This window comes from Passer domesticus, chromosome 10, assembly GCF_036417665.1.
Source record: "Passer domesticus isolate bPasDom1 chromosome 10, bPasDom1.hap1, whole genome shotgun sequence".
Taxonomy (NCBI): Eukaryota; Metazoa; Chordata; class Aves; order Passeriformes; family Passeridae; genus Passer; species Passer domesticus.
Window position 1 is genome coordinate 16583251 of NC_087483.1, and position 27568 is coordinate 16610818.

The following is a 27568-nucleotide window of genomic DNA, read 5'->3' on the forward strand; positions in this document are numbered from 1 at the left end:
CTCCCTTGCCCGGCTGGCAGTGCTGGGCCTGATGCTCCCCAGGACATGCTTGGCCCTCCTGGCTGCCAAGACACTGCTGATTCATAATTTAACTTCTCTTGACCAGAACCTGCAGATCCCTTTTCTCGACAACTGCTGTTGAGATGTCTAGAATTTCATCCCCTTTTCTGTATTCTCTTGAATCATGGCAGTTTTTAATTTGGCATCAGTGATGAACCTGCCATCTGTATCTCCAGGCTACTCAAATGTAGTATGGTACTCATAGTTCTGGTTGTAGGTATTACAAAGAGACTCCAGTAACAATCAAAGCTTTTTAGTGTTTTCCCTCTCCTGTTCCCTCCTAACAGTAACACTGTTGATTTTGACTGCTGTGTCTCTTGGCCTGTTGGAAGGATTCAGACAACCTAACAGCTATCTGATTTCTTTCTGGGTAGAATGGGCCTTCTAGCCAGAGACGGAGATTCAACCCACAGCACCAAAACATGCGGCTCAATGGATCTCATAAGTCACAAGGTGCCAGTAATGAGGCAGATCAAAATACCAAGAGTGGTTCCAAGCCTGAACACAGAAGACAGCAGCATAACAGCTTTCGATCTAAAAATAAAGGAGCTATGAAAAATCAAGAGCAGTCTACAACTGCAAGGACCACAGAGAATCCGACGCATTCGGAGAGGTCCCGACGGAAGCATCACACGCCGGACACCGCAGAGCACAGGCCTTTCCAAGGCAGCGTTGGCAGGGTGTCACAATGCAATTTATGTCCTGCAAGGATGGAGGTCTCTGCTGATGCCACTGTTCTTTCAGTGCCAGCTGTGACTTTGGTGGCTTAAAATGTCACAGTGATGGCAGGCAGAGAAATTCAATCTCTTCATTTTAGTTTGTTGCTCGAAAAGCTTGTTGGTGAAGAAAATAAGTCAGAACATAGTCTTTTAAATCTTTTGCTGCTTAAAACTTGTTGGTATCTTTATTACTACTAATTATCAAAATTAAATCATACTTTCAAGGCTTTCCCCAATATGTTCGCATTTATTTTGTCATGACTGTATGGAATCTTACCAAAGCAGCATTTACTTCTTAGAAAAATGAAATCTAGATTGGAAAGATAAATTGGTAATTAAATTCATAATAGCAAAAACCTGTTGTAGATATGTGGTTAACCAGTCAACCTTATTATTTCATAGAGCAGCCTGTGTTAGAAGGATCCCAGGGAGTCTGTATGCTATGGTCTGCGATGACATCAAATAATCTTGTAGAACTTTTCAGCCAATCTCTATACACTTCTTTCTTTCTGTGCGTGTATACATGTACATGCATGCACACTGTATACACAGAGAGTATTGTTCTATACAAGAAGAGTTGAAAAAGCAGTTCATTTGATTTTAGCTTATTATTCCATAATCTGAGATCTTTAAATTCAAGTATAAATTGTATTAAATGTATTACATATTGGTATTTTTCATGGACAAACTATTTTTATGAGGCTGAGGAAATATGCTCATTTAAGTTTGGAATGTATATAGTAATGGCTATTCAGATGCACAGCCCTGTTCTCCATCCTTATCAGCCACTTTTCTATGACTAGTTGGATTTATTTTTTGCATATGAAAAGTTGCAGGTCTTCTAGACTTGAATTCAAATTATTTTTCTATATTTTTGCTGTAGGAACCATCTGTCCATAACAAGAGCTATGACTAATAAATTACTTAGTCTTTATGTTCTGAGTCTGTATTTCAGAAAACCTGTTTCTTCCAAATAATTAAAATCTTCTTTCTAAAATACTCTGGTGTTTGCTGCTTTGCAGTGCCTAACCTAGTGGAACTGGTATCAGTGGGAGGCTTTCATCTGAGTTTGGACTGGACTAAGCTTTTGCTTCTAGCTTGATTCTAATGCCACAGCGCACCAAACAGCCTTGCCATGAGAGCCCCCTCCATGCTGAGCACATTTTACAGGAAGTTACTGTTTAACATCGTAAGGTGTCAGAATCCAGAGCTGGTGTCAAGTGACCTGTTGGTCTAAGTGTCAGAATGAGAAAGGTGTAAAGGTCAGGAAGAGCAGGAGGACACTTAAGTAGCTTTAAAAGTTTACACCTAGGTGATTGTTCACTATTGCTTTTTACCAATTTCCTCTGCCTGATTTCTGTTCTCCGACTACACTTCCTTAGTACTGACTGGATATTCCTCTCTGGGGCCCTTGAAAAATAATCTCCAAGGGAAGAGTAAAGTGCATTCCCTAATTTTTATTTTTCTTTATATGCGTATACTGTGTCCCACATGTGAATATTGGTAAACCTGATTTTAGAAGGCCAATAACTCATCGTCATCTGGAAGAGTGGTGAAAGAAAAATAAACGTGTAGGTAGACATTGGCTTTCTAAGCACTGCAAGCACTGCTATTATCCTAGTTAATTACTTATCACACTTCTAATGGTTTGGAGTAGATGGAACTGAAATTCCAGAATCTCTGTTGTGCATACCCATCAGATAGGTAGCTTTTCAAAATTTATCTGCTGCCTTACAGTTTCACTGTAACTTCAGTCTAAGGGATTTATTTACAAATTCCATGCAGATATTACATGGGAACTTCTTATATTATCTATATATAAGTTGTGAAATGTGTCTCTTCTTGTAATCCTTCCTAAAAAAAAAAGGAAATCTAACTTACCTGTAATAACATTATTCCTTACTTATAGCTTCTACACTTGATTATTACATTATTGAAAGTTACTTTATTCCTTAAGTCAGTTTCTCCCAAGTGACCTTCTTCAGATAAATAAATAAAATCTATAACATAAGTCATAACTCAGCACAACAGGACCACCTTGTGCTCTTCAGTACCAGCCAAGCTTTGATGTACTGGAGGCTCCATGTGTGACAGATCCAGGACTAACAGGTGAGACATGGCATTTCTCTTTTCTCTGATGATACAAAGACATCTTTTCTGTTAAAGAGCTGTGCATGGGGTTTGGTTAGGCTGTAGAGAGGGCTGCTTGTGGGAATGCTGCAGTTTTAGCACACCAAGTTTTGACTAGTATCTGTACTGTTTGGGAAGGTTATTCCAATGCACATATTAACCACATTATATGTCTGTGCTCTGGAACTGTGTCAGAATCATCATCTTTCATTTCATGTGCGTCTGTATACTTGGAATTATATCTGCCAATTTCATGGTAGTTACAAGTAGCTAAAAGCTCTTGGGCCCATCTTCAACAAAACTCTGCTTTATCTTCCCATTGTAGAGACAACTACCTGCAATTCTCCTTTTAAGGGACTTGTTTGAGGGGAGCTGAAGGAATTTATGGCAGGCAACTCTTCCCTTCCAAGACAGTCCTCTTTTATAAAAGTCCCCTCAATTAGCAAAGCAAATACAGCTGTTTGGCCTCACTCAAACACAAACATGGAATTCCCACTGCACTTTATGCTCTTCCAGAAGTGGAAACACATCTTAAAGGGGCAGTATTTTAAAGCAGGTTGAATCTATTTATCTTTCGTGTAAGATTAAATTCAAAGTAAGGGCAGAACCCAGCAAAATAAAGATCCACATAGACACAGCTGGAAAACTAAAAAGTGAAGGTAACTTAATGCAGTCAAGCTCTTTGGAAAACTTACATTAGTTAACCATGTTTGGGAAAAAAGAAAAGATAAAACCTCCAATACTTAATGTGCTTGAAAATGTCTCCTTTAAAGAAAACCCAATTATTCTGGAATTGGAATAACTTGCTGAACATTTCTTTTTTAACATGATCTCTGCTATAATGATTTATAATTTTACAAAGATTTAAAGTAAGCCATTGTCACACCACTTGACAGTGCATCTAGTTCCAGTCACCATGAAAGTGAATGCTATCCATCTATCATAAAATACTTCAATATCACTCTTAGCAGTTAATCAAAAGTGAACAGAATTCTGTGATATAAAAAACATGATGGAAGTGCCTACTTAGATAAGTTAAAAGGCCATGTTAGCACCCCATCCAATTAAAAACAAATAAGTAAAATCAAGTCCTTCTTTCTTTACCTTCTTCACCACAGCCACTTTCTCATTTCATCTACTGAAATTCAAGGAGGTTGGTTTTTATTCTTTTAACCACAAGCTAGTATGTCCACAAGAAAGAGAAGACTCATTAATGCTGCTGTAAGGTAAATGGCACTGTACTACCAAAATACTGTACTACCAAAATAATTAAGTAAACACTGAGGTAGTACAAACTCAAAGTCCTGGAGGAATGTTCTCAAAACTTTCTCTTGTATGTCTTTTCTCACTTAAATTATATTCTCTGATTCTGTGTTTATAGAAACCTTCTCAATTCAAAAGTTGAAAGAAATCAGCTTTAGACAGCCTTGTAAAAAGATTTTAAGGTGCATGGTAAAGTGCTTAGACATCGAATAAATAGTGAAGTAGAAATCACACAGAAGTATTAAAAATTTCTTTTCAGATTATTATGAAAACCAAATTTACAAACATAGTCTCAATGAATGGCATGTTCAAAGAATACTAGAGTACATTATGTTAGTATCCTTCTATAATTTCTGCTTTGTCCTTTGTTCAGTGAAGCTTTTTTTGTTGAGATAGGAAGAGCCTTCAGATTATTGATCTTCATACTTATTTTTAAAGAAAAAACACTACCTTAAATAATCTAAAGGTCAGCTGGTCTTCCATATACACACCAATAGCAGAAAATTATAGTGCTCTACACCTTTATAGTCACTGCTGTTCATGGCAAAATGTCTCATTAAAAACACGTTAACACAGAAAAAAATTGGGGCTTTTTACTTGTGCAAATTATGTTTCAGGTCCTTATGGTTGGGAGCAAAACCTGAAAATGTGATGGCTTTAAATGACTTAGCAAATAAAACATTTAAAGTACACTTCTGTAATTCTAATAGTCTCAGGAATTTTAAGAACTTGATTTTTGGCAATGTTCTCAAAGACAGCTGTATTTGCTGTGCTGGAGAAGCAAAAGTAGTCATAAAAACAGCAAAAAAACCCGGCACCCAACTCTAAGTAAGGGGACAAAACAAAGCCAGGTTTTGTTCACTGATTTAGACAGCTAAAAGAGCTCTTGAAAATCAACGATCCAAACTTGCCTTTCCTCTGCTGATAGAAACATACAGCAGCTCTTTGTTTCAGTATCATTACTCAACATTTGCCCAGCTACAAGAATGTCTCCTCCAGCCTGCATGGGGAGGGGGAAAGAGGGAGGCTTTTTCTTTAAGCCACGGCACTTCAACCTCAACTTCTGTGCTTTGCTGCACACAAGCTGAGGTTGTGCCCTCCTGATTTGAAAGGACCTGCAGAAGGACATGGAAGGCCAGGTGTAACTCAGATTCTGCAGCCCCAGAAAAGCCATCCTCTGGCAGTGTGATACAAAACGCCACAGCTGCACCAGCCTCGCCCAGGTGGCAGACCACACCACGGTACTGCATGTGTCTGTAAATGTGTGTCTCTCCAGAGAGAGCAGCCTTTTTACTCACACAGCACACTTCTTCCCTTCCTGTATTTCTCAATTTTCTCTCAGTGTACAAGCACAGGTGATCCCTTGCATTGCTAGTAAGAGCAAAAATGGTGATTTACCCTCACCAGAAGTGCCAGTAAGTGCATTCAGCTTCTGGTGTCTCTGCAGCACGCATGTTGTACATTTGTGGCAAACTTCTGTCTAATAAAAGCTACTTACTTTTATCTGTTCTTCCTCCTTCCCCCTTTAAAGGTACAAATTGAGACTCACTGTAGTTGAAGTTGATAAAGAGGTTTTCTTTTATACTGTGCAAGTACTCACTTTACAGTACAGCACAACAGAAATACAAATGGGAGTTACTGGAATGTTAAGCTGCATATGCTTGAGCGATTTTTTTAATCCATTTTTCTTCCTCCCTTCCCAACATCTAAAAAATAACCAGAAATAAAGCAGAAAACTCATATTTCAATGCTCTCTTAAAACAATTTCTTTCTGCGCTTTTCATTATCTTTTTCATCACAATTTTCTACCTAATCTTGAATAAAGGATCACAGGAGATAATCACCTCCTCTTCAACCATATAATGTAGACCTGTTCAGTCTATCAGACTGCATCAAACATTACCCATGCACTCTATCATTCTCAAGTGTAATACTTTCTGCTAATACAGCTGGTTCTTTCTTGTTTAGTACTGTAGGAATTTGAACAGCAACACTGTCCTGTTCACTTGTTTTACTGGATGCAGAAGGTGGTGGCTGAGATGGTGTCACAAGAAAAAACAGAGTCCTTTTCACCTTCACTGCCCAGTTGTTCACAGGCTTCTTGCTCCCTGCAGCTTGGAATGGCATTTGGCTCAGTGGCCCACTGCCAGCACTCTGCCTTCCTCAGGGAGCCTGGGACTTGCTGTGCATGTTGTGGATGTGGTTTGAGAAGCTTCTTTGTGCAGCATCAGACCTTCACTATGGAGTCGTTTAAGAATTCCTGCAGAATGGGAAGCATTGCAAGCAGCTACCTTTAATGAAGATGAATTCTTGACTTTTAGGTCGGTACTTGTTGAGGGACCTGAGAATCTAATTGGCTGGAAACCCACTTTACATGGTAAACAGCCTTCTACTTCAGTACAGCCAATTAATCATCTGTAAAACAAAGAAGTTCAATTTTTAAAAATGAACTATATATGTAAATTGTTATTTTTGTAACATTATTACAAAACAGACCATCTGCAGCAGCCTTTCACAAATAGGTTTCAATGATACTGTAAGAAGCATAAATTAGTGTTCCCAACAGTTCATCACTACAATCAGGGCTGCCTTTCTGTGAATGGAACCATCAATCTCTTCTGCCTCTCTTAGAAGACACATTAAAAACTGTAGCAGTGAAGTGGCTGTAGGCTGGCTCAGGTGTCTGTGCCAGCAAATGGCTGCTTTTAGGTAACGTGTGGAGAATGGAGGTGTAATCACAAATATTGCCATAAAACTGCAGAAAGGAAGTTCTAGAAACTCCTTCTAAAAATAAGACATCTCACAGATGTGAAAATCAGTTAACCTTTTAAAGTGTTCACTTAAATTTCAGGTTTAGCAGTCCATTTAACTAATACTGCTTTGTAGTTTTCAAGTTACTCCTTGCCAGGCTGCTGAGAAATCTCAGCAGCCTAAAAAAAACTGTAATTTGTTTCTAGCAAGTTCAGTTGTGCAGTTAAGAGGTCTATGACATTCTATAAAAATGTAAATTTAAAAAAAACAGAGATATCTCAACATGCACAGATATTTAAGGAACGTGAAATTATAGAGGGGGGAAAAAAAGATGGTAGTGTTTCTGTTAATTAATTTTACGCCACCTATGCAAATCAGCATACCTTTTATAAACTAGAGACATATGATGCAAACTGCCTCTCAGAGGGCGTTCTTCCAGAGTCCAACATTCAGGCAGCTCCTGAGGCACTCTCCAGTAGCTGACACCTGCATTTCATAGCAGCATTGTACTGATGAGCTGAGAGAACACAGCCATGCATGTTTCCACCTGACTAAATATATGAATACATGTATTTTATTAGGCAGAATTTCAGCTCTCAACCTGCTGACATGAGCATTGCTGACAGCCAGCATGGGGCTTCGTTCATGTCAATTTCTGTCCCCTCTCTGGAACATCCCATAAAACATTTTCCTCCTTCCAAAGAGACACTACTATTTTACAATGTTATCAAAGTTTATGCAGAGGTTTTTATTATACTTAGTTGTAAAATATTTTTTTCTTATTTTTATGTTAAAAAGTGGTATTACTGAAATAAAAAATTATTACTCTACCTCTCCCTTCCCAGGCATCGAGAGCATCCCTCATCTTTTTCAGCTCAGCTCCTGAGTAATAGCTCCAGATGTATTGGATGCTATTTCCAGCTTCTCTAGGAATATTGTTTTAAAGGTAACAGCTATGTGATTATTAGCTAAGTCCTTAGAAATGTACCATTGGTGAAATGTATCATTCTTTTTACCAAATCCTAACTATAAGGACTTAGCAGTAAATGTTTTATAAAGCAGAAAGGAAAATGTTACTCTGATTTTGGTTTTATTCAAATAAGAGGTTCTAATACTCCTCTGAATGCCTATTGCTAAAATTGGATATTCATGAAAGGATAGATGTTCATAGAAGAATAATTACAGAATTAATTATGTAAAACATATTTTTCTAGAATACACAGTAGGAGAACAGATACCTGATATGTTGCCAAATACCCTTGGAATAAATATTAATGTTCCCAGCCTAAATTTAGGAAGATATGCATCCTAATTTTAAATATGATGAAGTATCAAGAGCTCTATATTAATCAAAAGATGCACAGTGACACTTCTGACACTGTGAGAGTGACAAAGACCAAGTGCTTCCAATTGTAAGTACAGGTCTCCCAATAACTTCCAATTACTGCCATGTAAATACATTAATAGTGTAGTACAGCTGTACACGTTCTGTAAAGAATTAAAACGATTTCCTTTCAACTTGGCTTCTCAGTGTTCAGCTATCTTAGAAAACTGCACAAAAGAAGTGCATGAACCACAACCAACTTTGCAAATGTTTCTGGAGGTTTTTCTGTATGGGGATTTAGTCACTGTATTTAGTTTAAATATTAGAAAGTAATTTTAATTGTTGTTTTAATTGTATTTTAAAAATGGTAAGTCAAGCAGAATAAGAACTTAGAGCAACTACATGCTAACCATCTTGTGTGTACTCTCTCAAATTCTTAACCTCCAGACTTAGTTTTTGCCTTGTTTATTTGTTTATTCTGGCCATTCTATTATCCAGCTACTTTGGGAGTTGGAAAGATTCCTTCCACAGATTTATAGTACAATATACTACAATAATGCTGCATTATGTGACATATGATAATATTTAGGCATAGTTATAATATGTATAACTATTATTATATTCTCACTTCAGAGTGCTTTCAAGTTTGACAGTCACCTTACCTTTTGTACATGCTTTTACTAGGAATTTTCATTCCTAGCACCTTATTAATTGCATCAGTCCCATCAGCTCTTGTGGCATGCACACCCATAATTTTACTTTCACAGCTTGCTCCACAAGTGTTGAGATAGTGCAGGACCCAAACTGTTGGCTTGGTGCAAACTAAATGGTAAGAAGCACAGAAATCCAACAAAGCCTAGAAAAAGCATAAAACATATAGAATATTAATAAGAATGCAGTAATTTTAGTTGAATAAGCATTTATATTTAGGTTTTCTTAACTGTACCAGTGAGCTCTTTTAAGTAAATCAAGGATATAGTTTTTCTAGAATAACGTCTGCAGTTATTTCTTATCTGATGTTACCAGAGAATGTTGTGAAACTAAGAGGTTCACAGAAAGGCAACAGAAATAGTTAAAGGCAAGGCAACTCCTTAACATGCAGAGAAACTGAAAGGCCTGGAATTGTTTTACACTTTTCAAAAGGAAAATAGTAAGGGAGAACGTGAAATACAGAGAAAATAACTTGCTAAGAGAACACAGATGACTCTCAGGAATAACACAGCCAGAGCTGGTAATGTGAGTTAATTTCCTGCCAGTTAATTAGAATTAGCTTTTAAGTTACAATACTCTAAAACCTTAGGATGTTAAATAATACACTAATTATATTTTCTCCTTTCTCATTCTATAGAAATGTCAGAGTACATTTTGTATTACAAGTTTTAAGAATAATTTGTAAAACAGAAAAATAAACCCCAACACAAACAACTTGAAGGGATCAAATCTAATTTCAAGTAGGATTTGAAGCCAAATAGGAAATTAAATTTCCTTCCTACTGCACAAGTTCTACAGCAGACTTGCATGTACAACACAACATTTAAACTATTGCTGTATTGCAATGATGCTGTCCTTAATTATACTGACTGCATTACCAACTGTAGGATTTCTTAACCTAAAACTCTGAATTTACTCATGATTTAGTGTGGTCACTAAGAAGTGCTAACTTGGACATTCTGTAGCTTTAGTGTTGGTGCTAAAGAATGGCATGGGTTGGAGAGTTCAGCATCAAAAATGTTAAGAAATGTCAGGACCTTTTTAAGCACTATATTGGACCTTAAAGAGTGTATTTCCAGTTCATTGGCCAAATGACCAGACAGACTGTATGGATAAGGCATTCCAAAATAATTTGCTTCAGGCTGCAGTGTAGTTCCAACTTTTTCATCTCCAGGAATCTGAATTTCTCCATGAAGATAAGCCAGAAGATATTTAAACAGGATTCCATCTCAGTCAATTAGACATGCTCCTGAAAACACTAAGTTATTAAAAATACTTTACCAAATCATCAAGTACAGCCTTTTGTACAAAACTTCTGTACTGGTTTTACTGAGGAGGAGTAAGTATATTGTCTTTACTCTTTTTAAATGGTATTTTATTTTCCTGGAATATTTTTTATTTGAAGATAAAAGTGCAGTAAACATTTCTTTGGCGTTTCAGTGAAATCACTAATCTGCATAGGACCATAGCAACATACAGTCTCAGCTGTGCTGCACTCTGCTTAAAATGCTAAAATGTAATTCTAGACACATTTCTCATTCTAACTGTAGGTGCATCTTTACTCACTGTTGCAGGGATCTGTTCAATTTTGCTTCTAGATTATTTAAAAGAGTTAAAATCAGCATCAGTTCCAGTGCACATCTAGTCAAGCCTCTGGATATTGCTCAAGTTATAATGTGTGTGTTTCTTTTTCTCTCCTTTGCCTGAAGGGCTCAAGGACCCCATGAAAACCAGCCAAACCATACAGTCTGTACAACAGGCTGTTCGCTGCAATTGTGAAAGATGGTAGCAAAGTCCTGCTGTGTTATGCAAACTCCTTATGTTAAACATTTTGGGTATTTTAAACAATTTGATGTATGCAACATCATCCATCATTCTTCATCCATCGTCTCTTTTAACTGGATCTACTTTGGCAGGATTTCTAAGTCACAAACAAGTGTGAAATTTGACCCATGAATAGTTTTATTCAAACTTTTATATCAAGCCATGGTGGTGAAAAATGCAATTTTTTACTGTCTGAAACAAAGATCAGACCCAAATCTCTTTAGGTAATGAACAGAGGGAATGAGATGCCTTTGGAAATTATAGGGGTTCACAGACAGACCCAAGATAAATGCCAAACACTCTGCCAACTTCAGTTCTTCAGTTTTATCTATTTTTGTATTCTTACTGAAGAAGTACATTCCAAAGCCACAGTTTGGACAGGGACATGGCACTGTACAAATGTGTATATTTGCAAGCACAAACAGACTTGTGGAATTCAAATTCGGATGAATTACCTGTACATATAAAGTCATGCATGCAAAATTGTTTTACAACCTGGAATTAGAAGCCAGCTGATGCTCAGCAGACTGGGAAAAGATATACTATAAAATGCATAAATAGACATAAAAGCATGTATTGCCAGAGAGCTCCATGATCAGAATGTGTATATTCACCCGATTCATCCACTTTCAGAGGAAAGCGTCCACTAAACATGGACACCAGTGTGGAATCCTTAAAGTGGCACACAGACTCGTGCCTGGCCAGGTATAAACAACCTCGCACATTCAATCAGAGAATATCCTGGACATCTTCAGCCTTGCCCTCTTCCATTGCATTTGCCAATGGTGATATCATTACGAGCTATTCAAACCTAAACCAGATACAAATAGAAATCAAAATAATGCCAGCTACAGACTCAACATATCACATACAAGACCTAAGTGATAGCTCAGCTCTTGCACATCTGTAACAGGATTCCACTTTAAAAACAGTTCTGGAGACCTAGTAATGCACGTAGCCAACTATTCTACACCTTTAGTGTAACAAACTATGGCACTTCACTTTGCTAGGAAACACAAAGCTTACTCGTTCCAGACAAATGGGCAAGCAGAATTATGTGGTGAGGACGTGTGACCAGAGCTCTGGAAGGACAGCCTGGAAAATACTGAGCATATTTCACAGCACTAAAAATGCAGCTCTTTTTGAACCAATGACACCGTGGCTTCTTTAAAAACCGATCTTTCATTAGGACTGCTTTAACTTCCCGGGCCCCTCGCTCGCCCCTCCCAGCCCCCGGGGCGCTGCTCCGCCCAGGAGCGGGAAGCGCAGCGCGCCCTCGCCCCGGAGCAGTGCCCAGCGCCGGCCCGCGTTACCTGCGCCGCAAAATGGCAGCGGGGAGGGCCGGGCCGGGCCGAGCGGGGACAGCAGAGGGGCAGCCGGTGTTCCCCGGCCGTGCCACACCCTCCCCGGAGTCCCAGCCGGGTGCAGGGGCCCCGGGCTCGGCTGCCGCTGCTCCCGGCGCTGCCGGCAGCGGCTCCCTCAGGCGTCCTCCAAGCGCGGCTGGCCCGCCTGCAGTCGGCTGCTCTGTAAGGCACAAACCGTGCTTAATTTTTAAATATTTTTATCATTGTTATAAAAGCGGGTTTACTTAGAGTGGGCTTGATTCTATTGCTGTTTCTACAGTCTCCATAGTAAGAATGTTAGGATGGTTTGGCTTGGAAGGGAACCTTGGAGATCATCTACTTCCAACTGGGCATCCACATTCCCTGGGCAGCCTGGTTCCAGTGCCTCACCACCCTCACAGAAAAGAATGGTTTTTTTCCTAACAGCTACTATAAAGCTGTTCTCTTTCAATTTGAACATGTTTTCTCTTTTCCTGGCATTACACGTTTGTATAAATACTATTGCTCATCTTTAATGTAAGTTCCTTTAAGGTACTGGAAGGCTGCAGTTCGGTCACCCCAAAGCCCTGTCTTCCCCAGACTGAACAAACACAATGCTCTCACCTTTCCTCAAAAGAGAGGTTCTCCATTTCTCTGATCTCTTGGTGACGTTCTCTGGGCTCACTCCAGCAGGTCCCTGTCCCCCTGTGCTGGCCCCAGAGCCGGCTGCAGGGTTCCAGGTGGGATCTCAGAGGGGCAGAATCCCCTCCTTGCCCTCTGCCCACGGGGCTTTGGATGCAGCCCAGGACACGTTTGGCTCTCTGGGCTGGGAGTGCCCATGGCTGGGTCATGTCCAGCACTCCACCAGTTCCCAAGTCCTTCTCAGCTGGGCAGCTCTGGATCTGAGAGCAGCCTGAGCTGGCTCCTGACATGGTGGTGCTGGGTTGATGGCAGATGATCTTGAAGATCTCTTCCAGCATTGATGATTCTGTGATTCAGTAATTCAGGCAAGATGCCTCACCCTCATACAGTCATTTTAAAAAGACATTCAGAAAGTGTCCTTTTAAATTCCTTGTCTGACATACAGTTGTGTGGTCATCAAAATGCATGCAATAAACAATAGAAAGGTAAAAGTAATAGGTTCTTGTTACACTTTTGTCTCAGCCTCATTACACAAAGTTTATATACATGAAAAATATTTCTAAAGTGCAGCTGCATTTTCTTTTAAAAAAATTACAACATTATGTCTAGTTCCCATTTAATTCTCCTTTATTTGCTTACAAAGTTTGGTTTTTTGCCCAATCATACAGTAAGAAACTTATCATTTTGGATACAACTGCCAAGTAACTAGGAGTGCAAAAAACAGCACCAAACTTTGGATTTGTGCAGACTTTCTGGAAGGTATGAGCTGGTTATATGTTTAGAATATATAATATAAATAATATATTTTATATATCATATTTACTATATAATGAGATAACTAAATCCCAGATATTAACACTGTATTTTTATTGCTACCTGAAGTCCAGTAAAAATCCACTTACTTAACTCTACACTGCACTTATAAGAAATGTGCCTACATTGTATTTAAATAGTTTACTCAGTTATATTTACAATTCCTATTGATTTTCATCTTGTATCATCCTAATTTTTTACTCCTAATTTCATTTTGGAGGTGTTTTGTCACCAATTTAATGCATTCAAAGCTTCAGCTACAGGCTCACTTGCAAAAGGGGTCAGACCAAATGATATGTAACACACAGCAACTACCGTTCCACTTGTGTTGCTTGCTTTATTCTGGTCTGTTACTACATTTGTATTTTTGACATTACCTAAGTATTCATGGACTGCTGTGTTTTCAGTTAATATTTAGGACCATAAACTTTCAATTCAGACTTCAGTCAAATGAAGAACATTAGAGGAGAGAACCAAATAAATCACATAAATCATGTATGGGGATAATAAATTCTTTTTGAAATTGTGTAACTCCGAATGATAACTTACTACTTAAAACTCACTTTTTATCTTAATGCAGATTTGCATTCCAATGGCAGTTCAGGCCATTTAGTAAAGCCATAAAGTAAACACATTTAATTTTTCTTGGCATGTAATTATGCTGCAGTTGCAGCAAAGAGAGGGAATGGCATGCCAAGCACCAAGGCTCTCCTGGACATTTCTTGACCAAGAGAAGCCAGGTTTCTTATGCTTAATATCTAATGAATTAACAGAAGTTACATGTGATTGAATGCAATATAGGCTGATAATTCATGGATATTGGATTTACTGTAAAACAAAAGTATACTAGATGGTTTTTGTGGAATAATGGTATCTAGTTTTACTGTATCTTTAGTGAGGATATGTTTTCCTGGACTCACTGGGAATAGTTCATGCATAGCAATTGCAAATTAAATGTGGCCATTGTTATCAAATGTTATAGTGTAAGTACAGCTTTTGGTCTTTCTGACTCTAAAACATTCACTTCATGAAGCTGCAGCTTTCCATGCTTCTTTTCACCTTTAAGCTGGCTTGGTTTTGCCTCAAAAGTCTGAACAATGTTCCTGTATTTCTGTACTGTGAGACCAGGACGATATATGCAGTTTCAGTCAATACACACACACACACACATATATATAAACAAACAATGAAATAGGTTTTGTTTGGACCTCAGATTTAACCAGATTTAATCATTATGATTCAGGCTTAGTACAGCATTTACTCCTAATTTCATTTTGGAGGTGTGCACACATAGAAGTGTGCAGCATAACCAGCCCCTACAAGCAAAGTGCCTTTTGAGCTGTGTGTTTTGGGAAATGAACACAGGGATGTTTTTGTTTTGGTGTTCACTAGTTTCCCAAGGAAGCCAGGCTTACATACTCATCCTCTATATATTTGTGTTTCACTTCACCAATTTCAGTCAAATTTGATGGAGAGGAAGAGGCATTAAGAAATGGATTTTTCATTAAGCTTGTGCAAGAAGTGGTGTGATTAGAGGAAGATAGGTTCTTAATACTATAATGTCAGGAAAAGCTGTATCATGAGCTCAGGTCTTGTTGGACATAAGAAAATCCTGAAAGAGAGAAGCTGTTCTACATAATCAACTCACCAGAAGTGCTTTAGTCATAGCTCACACTGTATTAGGCACTACAGGATTAATTTCTCAACCAAGGTTCTTCTCAGACATTAATATGTATGTATCTAGTAAGGTACAAGTTCAGTTCCCACATGATTAGAGCTTTCACAAGAATCTGCATGTCTTTCCCTAACTACCTTTCATTTCTACTCAGTTTAAAGACCAGTCATAGGATCCCAAGTGACTGAAACTCATAATTCTGCTCTTAATATACATTTAAGATATATAGGCTGTGAAACTTGGCAGTGCTTTAAGTTCTTCCCTGCTTTGAGTAGCTGGCAATTAACTGGAGATTTGTACATGTGAAGTGTTCCAGCGTGGGAGTTCCTCAGTGAAGGGTAAAGGAAAGTATGACCATGGGTGGAAATGCAATACTTCACATTTTATTTTAAATTTATTGCCCACAGTAGTGACATAAACACTAAATGGAAGCAAATTGGTGATTGCCTCATCAAGACTTGAGACGGTTGTGGAATTGGAGGAAATGAAAACTCATTGTTGGATCTGCAGGAAAACACTGCCTTGTGGAAAGGAGGAGGAGGAGGTAAGTTTTATTAGATTGGTTTTCTGGTTTTAAAGTTAGGTAAGGTTATTTGCTCTTTTATTTGGCCAGAGTTTTATAGTGGCTATGGTCACTTCCAAGTTTCCTTGTAAGGGAAAACATACCAAAGGTATATGATGTGTGCTGGATCAAAGATGTATTTTAAGGGTTTTGCACTTCAGGGCCACACTGAGAAACTCTGTCATACATCATTCACTAAAAAAGGTAGAAGCGAGGGACTCTCCAGATGATGTTTAGAGCAGATTAGGAAAATAGTAAGTTCATGAAGATCCATTTTCACATAATGCTACTTGTATTTCATGTGTGATTCCTTTGACTTACTTTATAGAATATTGTAATGTTGGCACACAGCAAGGTAAGGTTTGTGATGATTGCTGCATTACAGAAACTGATGCTTTTTATTCCAACCCTCCGAATCTCTGTAAATCTTAAAAAAACCCATCAATTCAGCTTACTCTTACCAATTCCTGGGTCAAATTTAGTAATTAATGTCTACCTGAGCTAATGGTAGAACTGGGCACATGTAGCCAGTAAAAGAGAATGTATGCAAAGAGAGTGTTAAAGGGCTTTTGGACTTAAAAGAGATTTTGGGGAAAAGCATTTAATTAGACTAAAGTACTTCATGCAATTCACAATCCTGATATTACCTGAACCACACTAAAACTGGGCTTGCTCAAATTCTGTTGTCAGAGATTTCCTGCCCTTCCAGGTCTGTAGGCATGCAGGCAGCATATAATGTACTAGGCTGTGAATTTATCACAGTTGTCTTCCTAACTGCCCTGATTGCTGTCTATACATTGTCATTCCATGTGTTACTAATGGCTCAGAATCAGCCAGAAAGAAATTTAACTTGCCACTGAGAAGGAATTACATGTTTTTCTTCCTTAAACCTAAAGGAAGTCTTTGAATGAAAGCCAGACACCTCTAACTCTTCCTAAACATCTCTGACAGGTAAGTGGAGTATCTGGAGCTTTCTACTCCAGTCCTCACAGTGCACTGAGATTGATGCTAAGTGTTCATATCCTTAATGTCTATTTTTTTAAATTTTAATTGTATTATTATGTTATGTTATTATTAAATGCTATTAATGGTTGGTATTGAAAATGGTTCCCAAAGACACGTATCTAGGAAGTTACAAACACCCTTTTTAAACCACAGAGATGTCACTAAAGAGCCGGGAGCGGGGACTAGCGGTTACTGACCTGTGCGTACCGCACTCCTGAGGCGCCCCCGGCCGCGGGTCGGAGCCCAGCCGCGCTGTTTTCCCGGGCACACTGTGCTCCCGTGCGCTCCCTGTGCCCCGCACCGCGGCCGCTCCCCGCTCCGGGAGCCGCGCGCCCGGCCCGGCCCAACGGCGCCGCCTCGCGGGGCGCGGCGCGCGCGCGGCCGTTGGCCCCGAGGGCCCTGAGGGCTGCGGGGGCGGGCGGAGCCTCCCGGCGCCTCCTCAGGGCGCGGCCCCGCCGGCCGGCCGGGCTCTGCTTCCCTCGCTTTGTGTCTTTCGGGTTAACTTTGCACCGTTTGTAGTGCGGTTCATTTAAACGCGTCGGTTTTAAATCTGTCTGACAAAGCGCAAGCTGGTCTGGTCGTACGGTGAAGTGGTAGAACCTGGGGGTTTCCCCCTTGTATGTGTGAACTAGGATAGTTAACGTGAGGGAATAGACGAGCTAAAAAAAAAAATCTGTGATCGTTTCAGGTTTCATGGTTTACTAGTTAAGTATTGTGTCTCTCTGTGTTAATGTCTCATTGTGTTCATTAATACATTAATCTGTTTTAATTAACTGAAGAAAGGTAAAGACTGAGGCAATTCTTTCGACTTCAGGCCCAAAAATCCTCATAAGACAAAATAAACTCAATTTTGAAAAGTGCCAAAAAGTTCATTTATTTATTTGTGCATTCCCCTTGACGGTATACAGATTCATTTTGAGGATGGATAAAGGTGCAACTCCTAAATCATCATCTGCTGTGTTCACCTCAAATGCTGCTAAAGGATGGATGAAGAAGAGGGATGGAGCATTACAAGCTGCAAAATGGAATGCTTCTTTAGCTTCTAAAATCAAAACTAAATTATTAAGTAAGTCCTGTTAAAATGAAACTGAAGCCATATATTGTACTTAGAATTTATGGCTTCAAAAAGAATTGTAATCATATTTAACATGAAATTCTGCCTGTTACAACTATTCTGTAACAGATAAATACAGGTAGGTTTTCATAAAGACAGTGGGAATATATATTTTTAATATCAAGCTTTTTTTTTCTTGAGATTGTCAAAACTCACATTTATTATGAGAATGTTTGAATTTGTAATATTTATAATTTTTTAATATTTGAAAATATTTTTATGCCTGTGAAGCTATCAATTTTTAAAGGTTTTCTTCTTAAAATATCCAGACTAGAGTAAATCTATGCATGAAATAAACTTGAAATAGACAGAGTAGTCATCAGAATGACAGCTATATAAACTGTTTTATATTGGAAAGTGTTAGGCTTTGTTGCTGTAGCACCAAAACCTACAGATAAAAACGTTGTCTATAGTGACGGTGCACACAAAGAGGGCCTGGAACTGAAGCTGTTGAAAATAATTTTATTTTGTCTCCTTTAGATAACTCATCTATGTTTAAAGTATCTTTACAACAAAATAACAAAGCATTAGCTGTGGCTTTGAGTGTTGAAAAAGAAAATTCTCGCAAGCTAAAGAATGAGAAGATTTTTCTTCAGAAGGAAGTAGAAAAACTGCAGCTTCATAATATCTCACTTCGTCAAAAACTGACCAGTTTGGTATGCTGCAAATAATATTATTTAAACTTAGAGCAGCTAAACTAAGCTTTTATCTTTTTTTGAAACTTAATATTACTTCTAAAGTGGTGGATTAAAATACATGTTTCAGATTTGTGAAGTTATATCACCTGACTGCATAATATTTATGTTTAATTTTTCCTTTTTAGCTTTTTTTGAACTATTTTGTCTATCAGGGTATATGTCTATAGCTGTTTTAGTCCCAGGTTCAGGTTTATGTTTATAGGTAATGAAATGAGTTTGTGCTCAATTAAGTAAAAAAAAAAAATGCAGCATAAACTCACCTTTTATATCTTGTCTCTTCTTACCACTTAAAATATATTTTTTCTATTATATGCAGAATAAAACTCTTATTGGAATAGAGGCATTTTTGAATGAAAACCTCTTAACTGCAATAGAAATAAGCAGTCCTTCTGAGGTAAGCTGTTTTTTCAATTTTACCATATTGAACACATCTTCCAGGCTAAGATTGTCAAAGCATCAAATTGAGTGCAATATTGAAATACTATTTGTATTGTAAAACATTTACCTCAACTCCTTAAAACTTTTTAAAAGCTTAAACTAGTATATTAAAATTGATGGAATTTTACTATACTGAAAATTTAGCATTTAATCTGGTTTCCAGAGTATCTAAAAGTTAAATATCAGTTAGACTGACGGAAGAATCATGTGGTTAAAAAAAAGTTTAGCACTTCAGCATGTAGTGAGCAAGCTACCTGCCTTCCTTGCTTAGTGCTGCAATAAATATCTTACATCTGGAAACTTAACCAGAAAACATAGTCCATATTAGTCCTTGTGTCATGGAAAAAATACAATCAATTTTTTTTAAAGGAAAATATTATGTTGTCTGTTCTCAACTTGCTTAGTGTCGCTCTGTGCTTCTGTATGTGTAATGTAGTTTGTATGAGTTACAGATACATTTAGAAAGTCTCTACATTCCTTTGGAATAATAGTAGGTTATGTATTTTGATGAATTTTGTAACAAAATATTTCACTTCAAAATTATTGTATGTGTGTGAATATCACGTGTCTTCCATCAGTGCATGTATTTTTTTCCCATTCATTTTGTGGGGTTTTTTTCCTTATGGGTATTTCCAATACTTAAAGCATAAGAGAATATTTAACTATTTGTATTTCCCTGCTGTTCTTTTGAAAGGACCTCCAGAGTTCCTTTCCCCTGTCAGCTGGCCCAAGCAGCCCTACTGGAGGCAAGTTCAGGAGTGCACGTCGGTCAGCTCGGTACGTGCTTGTATGAAATGCCACAGGTGGTTGGTGTCTGTGGCTTTCTCTTGCAGCTCATCTTTGTGCATTGTCCTAGGGAGTTTTGAGATAATGAGAAACCATTTTCTGTTTAATCCAGAAATTTCCTATTTGTGACTCAGAATTTATAGTGGTAGACAAAACTTGTGTTTGAGTAACTCACTGCTTGTATCATGTGATCTCACCAGCCCAAAGAAGGATTTGTTATCATCAAAAACACATTTGCCCCAAGACAGAACCCAATATCATACTTAAGATCTTGTTTTCAGCTATTATACATTATTAAGGGAACATTTTGAACAATTGAATGTCACGATGGAAAATGTAATAAAAATCTTCACAGTAAAATTTTCTCTTTCAGATCTCTAGAATTGCCAGCAAAGCTTCCTTTCATTGCAACAGCTAATGCAAAGCAGCAAGGTAGCCCTTCTCTGGGCAAAGCATCAAATTCTTACAAGTGTTCCACTAATTTCACAGAGGAATTGCATTCAGATCAAGTCAAGTTTGCATCACTCTTGTCTCCTGGTACAAATAATCAAAAGTTCATTGAAACAGAACCAATGGTTGACAAGAATAGATTTTTGAAAGGTATGATGTATTTCTGTGGGATTTATTTTTCATGCTCTCTGAGATTTAGTATTTAATAATTCATTACTCAATGTGCAGTACAGAAGGTATAGTAAGATTCATAAACTGTAATAAACTAGTGAAAAATAAATGCTTATCCATAAGTATAGGTGTCCTGACAATCATATATAGAATAATACTCGTTGAAATTACATAGCTAAGATAACCAAATAATAGCTCAAGTAGTTATAGAAAAATAGTTTTATTTATGTCCAATTTCAAAAGTCCAACTTCAGTAAATTATGAAATTAGCTTCAGTTTACTAAATTTTTAAGGGCCAACCATAGAATATGTGCATTCAGTAAAAAATAAAAAGTATAATTTTCCGTACTTCTGGTTCAGCCTTCAGTAGTTTTATGCAGATAACTACATTCCATTCTTATTTTCCCTGAGCTTCTGAAATTTTTCTCTTTGCAGAAAATCAACTGTGTGCAGAATTAAGTTGCAATAGTGCCTTCCTAACTCATGGAAAAAATACACAATCCTTAGAACAGCCTAAGGAGCCTGCAGAACAATATCATGGTAGTTTATTGCCATCCTATGAAAATGTGACTGAAAGAAAGAAAAATGCAGTACTTTGTAAGTCAAAAACTCAACCTAACATAAAGGATTTTGATAAAAAGTGTAGGTCATTGAGTCTGCCTCACCTAATCATCAACAGTAGCAGCAACACCAATGATAAGAATTTGCAGGAAGGTTCAAGTGACTTGTCTTGCCTTATTCCTTCACCTCTTAAATTTAACGGTGAAAGTGAGACAGATTTTAACAAGCTGCTTTTTACTGACAAGATGAAGCCTGAAGAAACTGTTTATGATGCTGATATGGAGTTGACTGCCAGTGATGCATGTGAATTACTCACAGTTACAGCAAAAGGCAATTATAAATTGCACCAAAATAAAATTAATAATGCCAATTCTGACAAAATATTACCAAATTTCAGAAAAGTAAAATATTCTAAGAAGGATAAAGAAAAAATTAGAAGAAAGACTGAAGTCTATTCAAATTTGCATGCAGAAGAAAGGCTCTCTAGGGCTGACAATAGTGAAACTTTGGAAACTACTACTTCACAAACTCAGCTATTCCAAAGTCAGACAGAACAGCTACCTACAGGAAATTCTGTAGAGCAACAGAATAGAACAAGTAAAACTAAGGATTCCAGGAGGACATACCAGGTTAATGTAATGAATCCAAGAAAACAAGAGACAAGTAGAGGAACATTCTCAGAAATGTTTGGAGAAGTGGAAAGCAGAATACAAAAAACAGACTCGTGCTCATCTGTTAACAAGATCCCACCAGAAGTTTATTGTGTTGAAAATTTACCATTCCAAGATAACATTTCTGATGCATTGGCTTTACAGAAGGGCTTTCTGAATACAAATGAGAAAGATAACAAACCAACAATAAAGAGGAAGACTTCTCAAAACCTTTCCAAAGCAAACACAGAAAAATCCTGTAGAGAGGAAAACGGCCAGTATGGAGAATATATTTCCAAAAAATCTCAAACAGAGATAAACCAATGTGACAGCAGCAAGAAAAAACAAGACCAGAAGAATATTACACAGAGAAAAAACAACAAAAAAAGTAGTTACAGACAAGGTAGAGAAACTGCAAGTGACAGCCCTTCTAAAGTTAGTCAGAAAGTAGACCAAAAGAGTAGCCATTTTTCACCAGGCAGATTGAAGCGTACATTGGCAAGGGCCAGCCGGAACGCATATGTAATACCAAAGGAAAATCTTACACGGTTCTCAGTTTGTAAAAATGAAGAATTAAAAAATAAAGATTCATTGCTTGCAGAGGCTGGAAAGAAAGTAACTGTAACTCAGCAAATGCAAGTAGCTTTAGCTACTCAGAATGGTGTAGCGCTGAATACGCCACAAGCTGAAGAACAGGTTGATGATGATGCTAACAGGTTAAAGAAGGTAGATTCCTCAGCAGTGGCAAGTAAAACCTCCCACATAAGTAATTTTCCTGATAAGCATGTAAAGCAGAAGCAGAGGTTTAGTTCTGATATTACTGAGACCAGACAAGAAAAAAGTTATTTCAGGCATATTGCTCAGGGGGGTCAGAATGATTTGGATGATCAGGAAGTCCCTCATGAAATGAATTCCTTAGTGAGTAAGTTGAAGCCTGTGATTGAAGTTGAATGCTGTAAGAATATGCCATTTAAGGCAGATAGCTCTTCCCAGGAAGGTCTTCCCAATGTGGAGCTCCCAGCTCTTGATAACCACAATGCTTCCATCAACTTTTCTATACTGAAAAGCTCTGAAACCCACAGGCAAAGTGATTGTAATGAAGCACTGGATGCTGAAAAAGCAGAACAAAATATGGATCCTATTTCTAAACAGAGTAACAAAAATACTCTGACACCTTGTCACGGTAAGTGTGTGGGCTAGTAAAAGCAAGGCATTTTGAATTAGTGCCTGAAATAGTGGTAATATGTCTTCTCTTAGTTCTGTCCTCTCATGGCTTGTTCAGAGCAGATAAAGCAGGAGTGGAAAAAGGTAAGAATCAAAATCTTCTATATCATGTATCAGTTACAATGTCTTTTTAAATTGTGGTAACTAATATCCTTGTTACTTTTCAATATATCCCAAGATGATACTTAGTAGGGCAGATATAAGTAGTCTACATTCTTGAGAAGCAATTTTAGTTAAAGCATGTATTCCTTTTTTGAAGAATTCCATTACATTCAAAAAGCTGGGGATTGAAAGATAAAATACCTTGAGCTTTTATCCAAGACAGGACTACACTGTTCCCTTCTTAAATGGAAAATATATCTAGACTTAAAGATTTCATTTTTGTTTCTTTGGAAACACTGCAACCCAACAGGAATTCTGGTGTCTAAAAGAAATGTGTTGAGTAGGTTTTTTTATAACCTGCCCATGTGCCAACTGTGATGTGACAATCTCTTGTTTTTAATATAAGATACATTAAGAACATAGGAAAACTTTAATGTAGTGTGGAAGATAGGTTTAAATTCTTCTATAATACATGCAATTATTATAATGCAATGTAATGGAGTTAATACAATGCAGTTGTGCTGAGTTTCTTTAGTGTAGGAGCAGTAATCAATGTACCTGAATTAAGAAACACATATCAAAAATAATTACTGATTGAAGTTTACATAATGATTCAGGAAATATTTAAAATGAAGCATATAAACTCTCGTATTTACAGGGAGAAAAGCTTTCCAAGAACTGACAAATACTAGCATACAATTTCACACTTCTGTACCTAAATCCCCCCAATCTTTAGAAGACTCAGCAGCACCCCTGAGACGAGGCAGACCCACTGTTTGCTACAAGGAACCCAGTCTTATCAGGTAGGTACACATAGATTGGGGCTTTTGTTCTTTTGTGTATGTAACTACCCCCTGGAAGGACTGGTTATTAAAATGCCAAATAAACAGTTGAGCTGTCACAGATCTCTTTTGCAAAGATATTTCGGTGTTGATATAAGGCTTCTCCAGTTAGTGTGGCAGAATTTCCAAGTGCCAAAGTAAGATAACAATAGTATTCAAATTCTAAAATATAGTTTGGACTAATAGAAAATAATAGTGAATCTTAATGTTTATCATTATATAAACCCCTTTAGAGATGAAAAATTATGAATGTTATACTTAAAGGTAGATTATACGATAATAATGTTCTTGTAATCTTGTCAAATGGAAAGAAGATTTATGTACTAATATTCTATAATTCAGTAGTTTTAATTTAACTAGTTGTCTGTAATATAAAAATCATTTAAGATATATTAATTTGATAGTTGGTTATATTGAATATATTATTTTATAATTAATTTTACTCCTATTATTCTTATTAAATTTAGTGGCACAGGATTTTATGGATTATTAAAAGACAAGACATAAATTGTGAAACAACTTCTGAAATTTAAAAGGGGATTTGAAACCCAAACTTCCATTAAGAAAACTAATATATTTGCCCTTACGTGAATAGATCTAAATATAAATGGACCTTTGGGTTCATTACTTCTGAAAAATATTCTGGGATTTTTGCCAGAAAGTTGTTGAGGTTTTTATGTTTGGTTTGGATTTTTTTAAAGTATAATATTAATTTAAGGAACACTTCCACCGTGTTGAGTGTGTGTTAGTAGGATTTGTATTCATGAGGTACAGACAGTAGAAAGGCTTCCCTGGAACAGGGAAGACAGTGAAAGGATTATACCAACTTTATGAGAAAGGTATAAAAAGCCTTTTATTTTGGCAACACTGTGGCAGGAGAAGATAAATGCACAAACTGAAAAAAAATTAGAGCACTGTTCTCATACAACCTCAAAATAATTTTTACTTCTGTGAGTAAGCTAACAGTTGAAGCAGTGAGACTGAGGAAAAGTAGGAGCTAAAAGTAATGTAGGACGTCTTCACTTTACCACTTGCAATTCATAAATATTTATGCCAGATAACTTATAAAAAAAATTGGAAAAGGATTAGAGTCACACTTTTATTAATTGACTTACATGCTAAAATTCTGTAGTATTATATACTGACACATTGCCACTCTTTTACCCCAAAATTATAAGGTTCTGTATTTCTGAGAAATGGTAACTAATAACAGAAAAAAATGTTTATGTCAGTCAAGATTTTAGAATATTGTCTCCTATTTATATTTTAGTTAGATTTACACTGTTCTGAATGGGTGCTGTTGAGTTTAAAGAAGTTTTGAATTTTGTTTTATAGAAATATCACATCCTAATATGATTGAGGTCACATGTTTCTAGCATTATTTTACTAGAAGTTGTTTTGCTAGAAAGCAAAGTATCTTGCTTTTTCAGACATACTTATTTTCCATGAATTTAATGAATTTAATTTAAACATTTCTTTAGCGTATCAAGCTTTCATTAATGCTATTTACCATTTGCATTATTATGATTAATATAGTTGCACATGTGCTTGATGATATTCATACTGTCTTTTACTTCTTTTCTTTACAGCAAATTAAGGAGAGGGGATCGATTTACAGATACACAATTCCTCAATTCCCCAGTCTACAAAGTAAAAAATAAAGGAAATTTTAAAAGCAAATCAAAATTTTATTAAGGAAGAAAGAATTGCCAATATGGAATACTTCTAAAATGGGTACAATTGTTTATGTATATATGTATATGTTTAGCAATATAGAGTGTTTGTTGTTCTTTAACTAGTAAAGGTCTTCCACAGTGAAATTTTCTGGAGAAGAACCTCTGTAAAAGGGGCACAGAATACTTTACTGAGGAAGGCATATACAGGTTAGGCTCACTCCTGTTTTGCATTTCTGGTCAGTAATTTATAATCTGTTCAAATGGTTTGTAGCACTTCTTAACTTGTTAGAAAAGATATGTTTTAATGAGAAATAAAAATAAACCAGCTTTGGGAATTGTACTGTGAGTTTTTCATGTTTATTTTGAGGGGAACCATTTCTCAGTGCTGGTTGGAATGGATACACGCATGCCAAATTTTTATGAATTTATTGAAATAGATGGAGATACTGTTTTTTGATAGTTCACTTTTGGATTTGACAGAATCCCACTGAGATTTGAACAAGGAAATCTCATTGAAGCATAATGGAGGGAAGTCAAGGGCCCATAGTACGTGTCAGAGGCAGCAAGGAAGAAAAAAGCACTGCAATAGGAATTCAGTAGCAAATAGGATCTAGAGAAAGCAACCCCTTGAGTTTCCAATTGAGAGTGCCAGTGTGACAAGTAGTACAATAATCTCATACCATCCAGCTTTCAGGGTGTTGTACTGCTTCCCCTCTGCAGTGCTGCCAACTGACAGGCTCACTACCCACACAACTTTTACACATTACAATAGATAAGATTCAGGTTAATTTTACAACAGAGAGGCATTTTTGATGAGATAGAAATGAGTTAACTTATTTTGATTATAGTTGGTGGTTCTTCATGCATATGCAATAGATGATACTAGTTTACACAGGCTTAAAAATTGATCAGACACATTAATGGAAGAAACATCCATGAGGAATTACCAGAAACACCATTTCTGGCACAGGATGTTCCTGAATTGCAAATTTTTGAAGGCTGGAAGATGATTCTGGAGAAGCCTTACTATGCCTTTGACCAATTTTTGTACCTTTTCCAAGGACATTCCCTGCTGACACTTTGAGACCAGTTCTTTGGTTAGCTTGACCTTTTGTCTAATAACAGCATGTCCCTTTAAGAGGTATAACTGATATTCTTAAATTTATAATGTAGTCTTTAAAAGTATATTCTTAAAATACAATATATTCTTTTAAAAATTATAACATATTCTTTAAAACATTCTTTTAAATGTACTCTTTGTACTTCGTTGTAGATTACATTGTAAGCTGGGAAGCTGATGGAGAAAATAGTCCTTTAACACATGTTAAAGACAAGAAGGTGGGTTGGGAGTAGCAGGCATGGATTTGCAATCAGGAAATCAGGAAATTTATGAACCTGATAGTCATCTCCAACTAGCTTGGTGGGTGAGGGCAGAGTACTAGATGTTTGTCTCAGTTACAGTAGGGCTTTTGACATTTTCTCTGATAACATTCCACAGACAAACTGGTTACTGATGAAGTATGGATTTGTTAAGGGCACAGTGAGGCGAGTTGAAAAGCTGGAAGGTTGTGTTTAGTACCAAATGGTCCAGCTGGAGGCAAAACTGAGTGTTCCTTAGGGTTTCACACTGCTGCCAGCAGTGATTAACACATTCACTAACAATCTGTATGAGCCAGTGCACCCTACACAAGTCTGCAGTTGATATGAAACTGGAAGGAGTGGCTGAAATACCCCATGATTCTGTCACCATTCAGAGAGATCTGGTCAGGCTGGAGAAATGTGCTAAGAGGAATCTCAAGTTCAATAGGAGGAACCTACATCTTTCTGCGGTGAGTTGCCAGAATTTCAGCTGTGTATTTTGACAGAAAAGAGACTCATACATATCAAAACACACTCCTAGATATAACATTTCAGGTGTGTCCATTCTACATGTATGTCTGGAATTTTAACAATAAACACCAAGAGGCGTAAATGTATGATTTACAAATGCTTAAGTAATACCACAACTATTTTCTGCTGTGGTTATTTTATTATGGTCTGTAGCCCTATGGCAGC

The 27568-nt window shown here is 37.2% G+C and overlaps 3 protein-coding genes across 12 annotated transcripts in view; 2 read left to right on the top strand and 1 right to left on the bottom strand.

The window, feature by feature from the left end:
- SPATS2L (spermatogenesis associated serine rich 2 like) overlaps positions 1-1778 on the top strand; it is a 78496-nt gene extending 76718 nt beyond the window's left edge. For all 6 annotated transcript variants that reach the window (XM_064434002.1, XM_064434006.1, XM_064434001.1 and 3 more), the window contains one exon: positions 435-1778. In XM_064434002.1, coding sequence (XP_064290072.1) covers positions 435-830 — 396 coding nt within the window. In that variant the 3' untranslated portion in view covers positions 831-1778. The remainder of the gene's footprint in view (positions 1-434) is intronic.
- Positions 1779-4407: 2629 nt separating this feature from the next.
- KCTD18 (potassium channel tetramerization domain containing 18) lies at positions 4408-17094 on the bottom strand. The gene is given in 7 exon segments (XM_064434014.1): positions 4408-6358; positions 6361-6587; positions 7307-7409; positions 7755-7849; positions 8910-9103; positions 16118-16223; positions 16999-17094. Coding segments are annotated over 5 exon segments (801 nt in total). The 5' UTR covers positions 8999-9103; positions 16118-16223; positions 16999-17094; the 3' UTR covers positions 4408-6071.
- On the top strand, positions 13419-25853 carry SGO2 (shugoshin 2). Of its 5 annotated transcripts, XM_064433999.1 has the most exons (10): positions 13419-13505; positions 15642-15778; positions 17710-17867; positions 18396-18571; positions 18930-19007; positions 19746-19828; positions 20211-20437; positions 20894-22852; positions 23654-23798; positions 25427-25853. In XM_064433999.1, exons 3-10 carry the CDS (start codon positions 17723-17725, stop codon positions 25530-25532), a joined length of 2919 nt encoding a protein of 972 aa, XP_064290069.1. In that variant the 5' UTR covers positions 13419-13505; positions 15642-15778; positions 17710-17722; the 3' UTR covers positions 25533-25853. The 5 variants fall into 5 exon arrangements, 4 of the variants coding, with proteins under 4 accessions (XP_064290069.1, XP_064290068.1, XP_064290070.1 ...); XM_064433998.1 differs by lacking the exons at positions 13419-13505; positions 15642-15778 and adding an exon at positions 17207-17584; XM_064434000.1 differs by lacking the exons at positions 13419-13505; positions 15642-15778 and adding an exon at positions 17207-17505 and having other exon boundaries at positions 20211-20374.
- Positions 25854-27568: the final 1715 nt, after the last annotated feature.

Excerpts from the sequence above, each read along its gene's own strand:
- SGO2 (XM_064433999.1), top strand. The coding sequence starts at position 17,723 with ATGGATAAAGGTGCAACTCCTAAATCATCATCTGCTGTGTTCACCTCA. Across the intron at positions 17,868-18,395 it reads AATCAAAACTAAATTATTAA|ATAACTCATCTATGTTTAAA; the intron begins GTAAGTCCTGTT and ends TGTCTCCTTTAG. Across the intron at positions 19,008-19,745 it reads AAATAAGCAGTCCTTCTGAG|GACCTCCAGAGTTCCTTTCC; the intron begins GTAAGCTGTTTT and ends TTCTTTTGAAAG.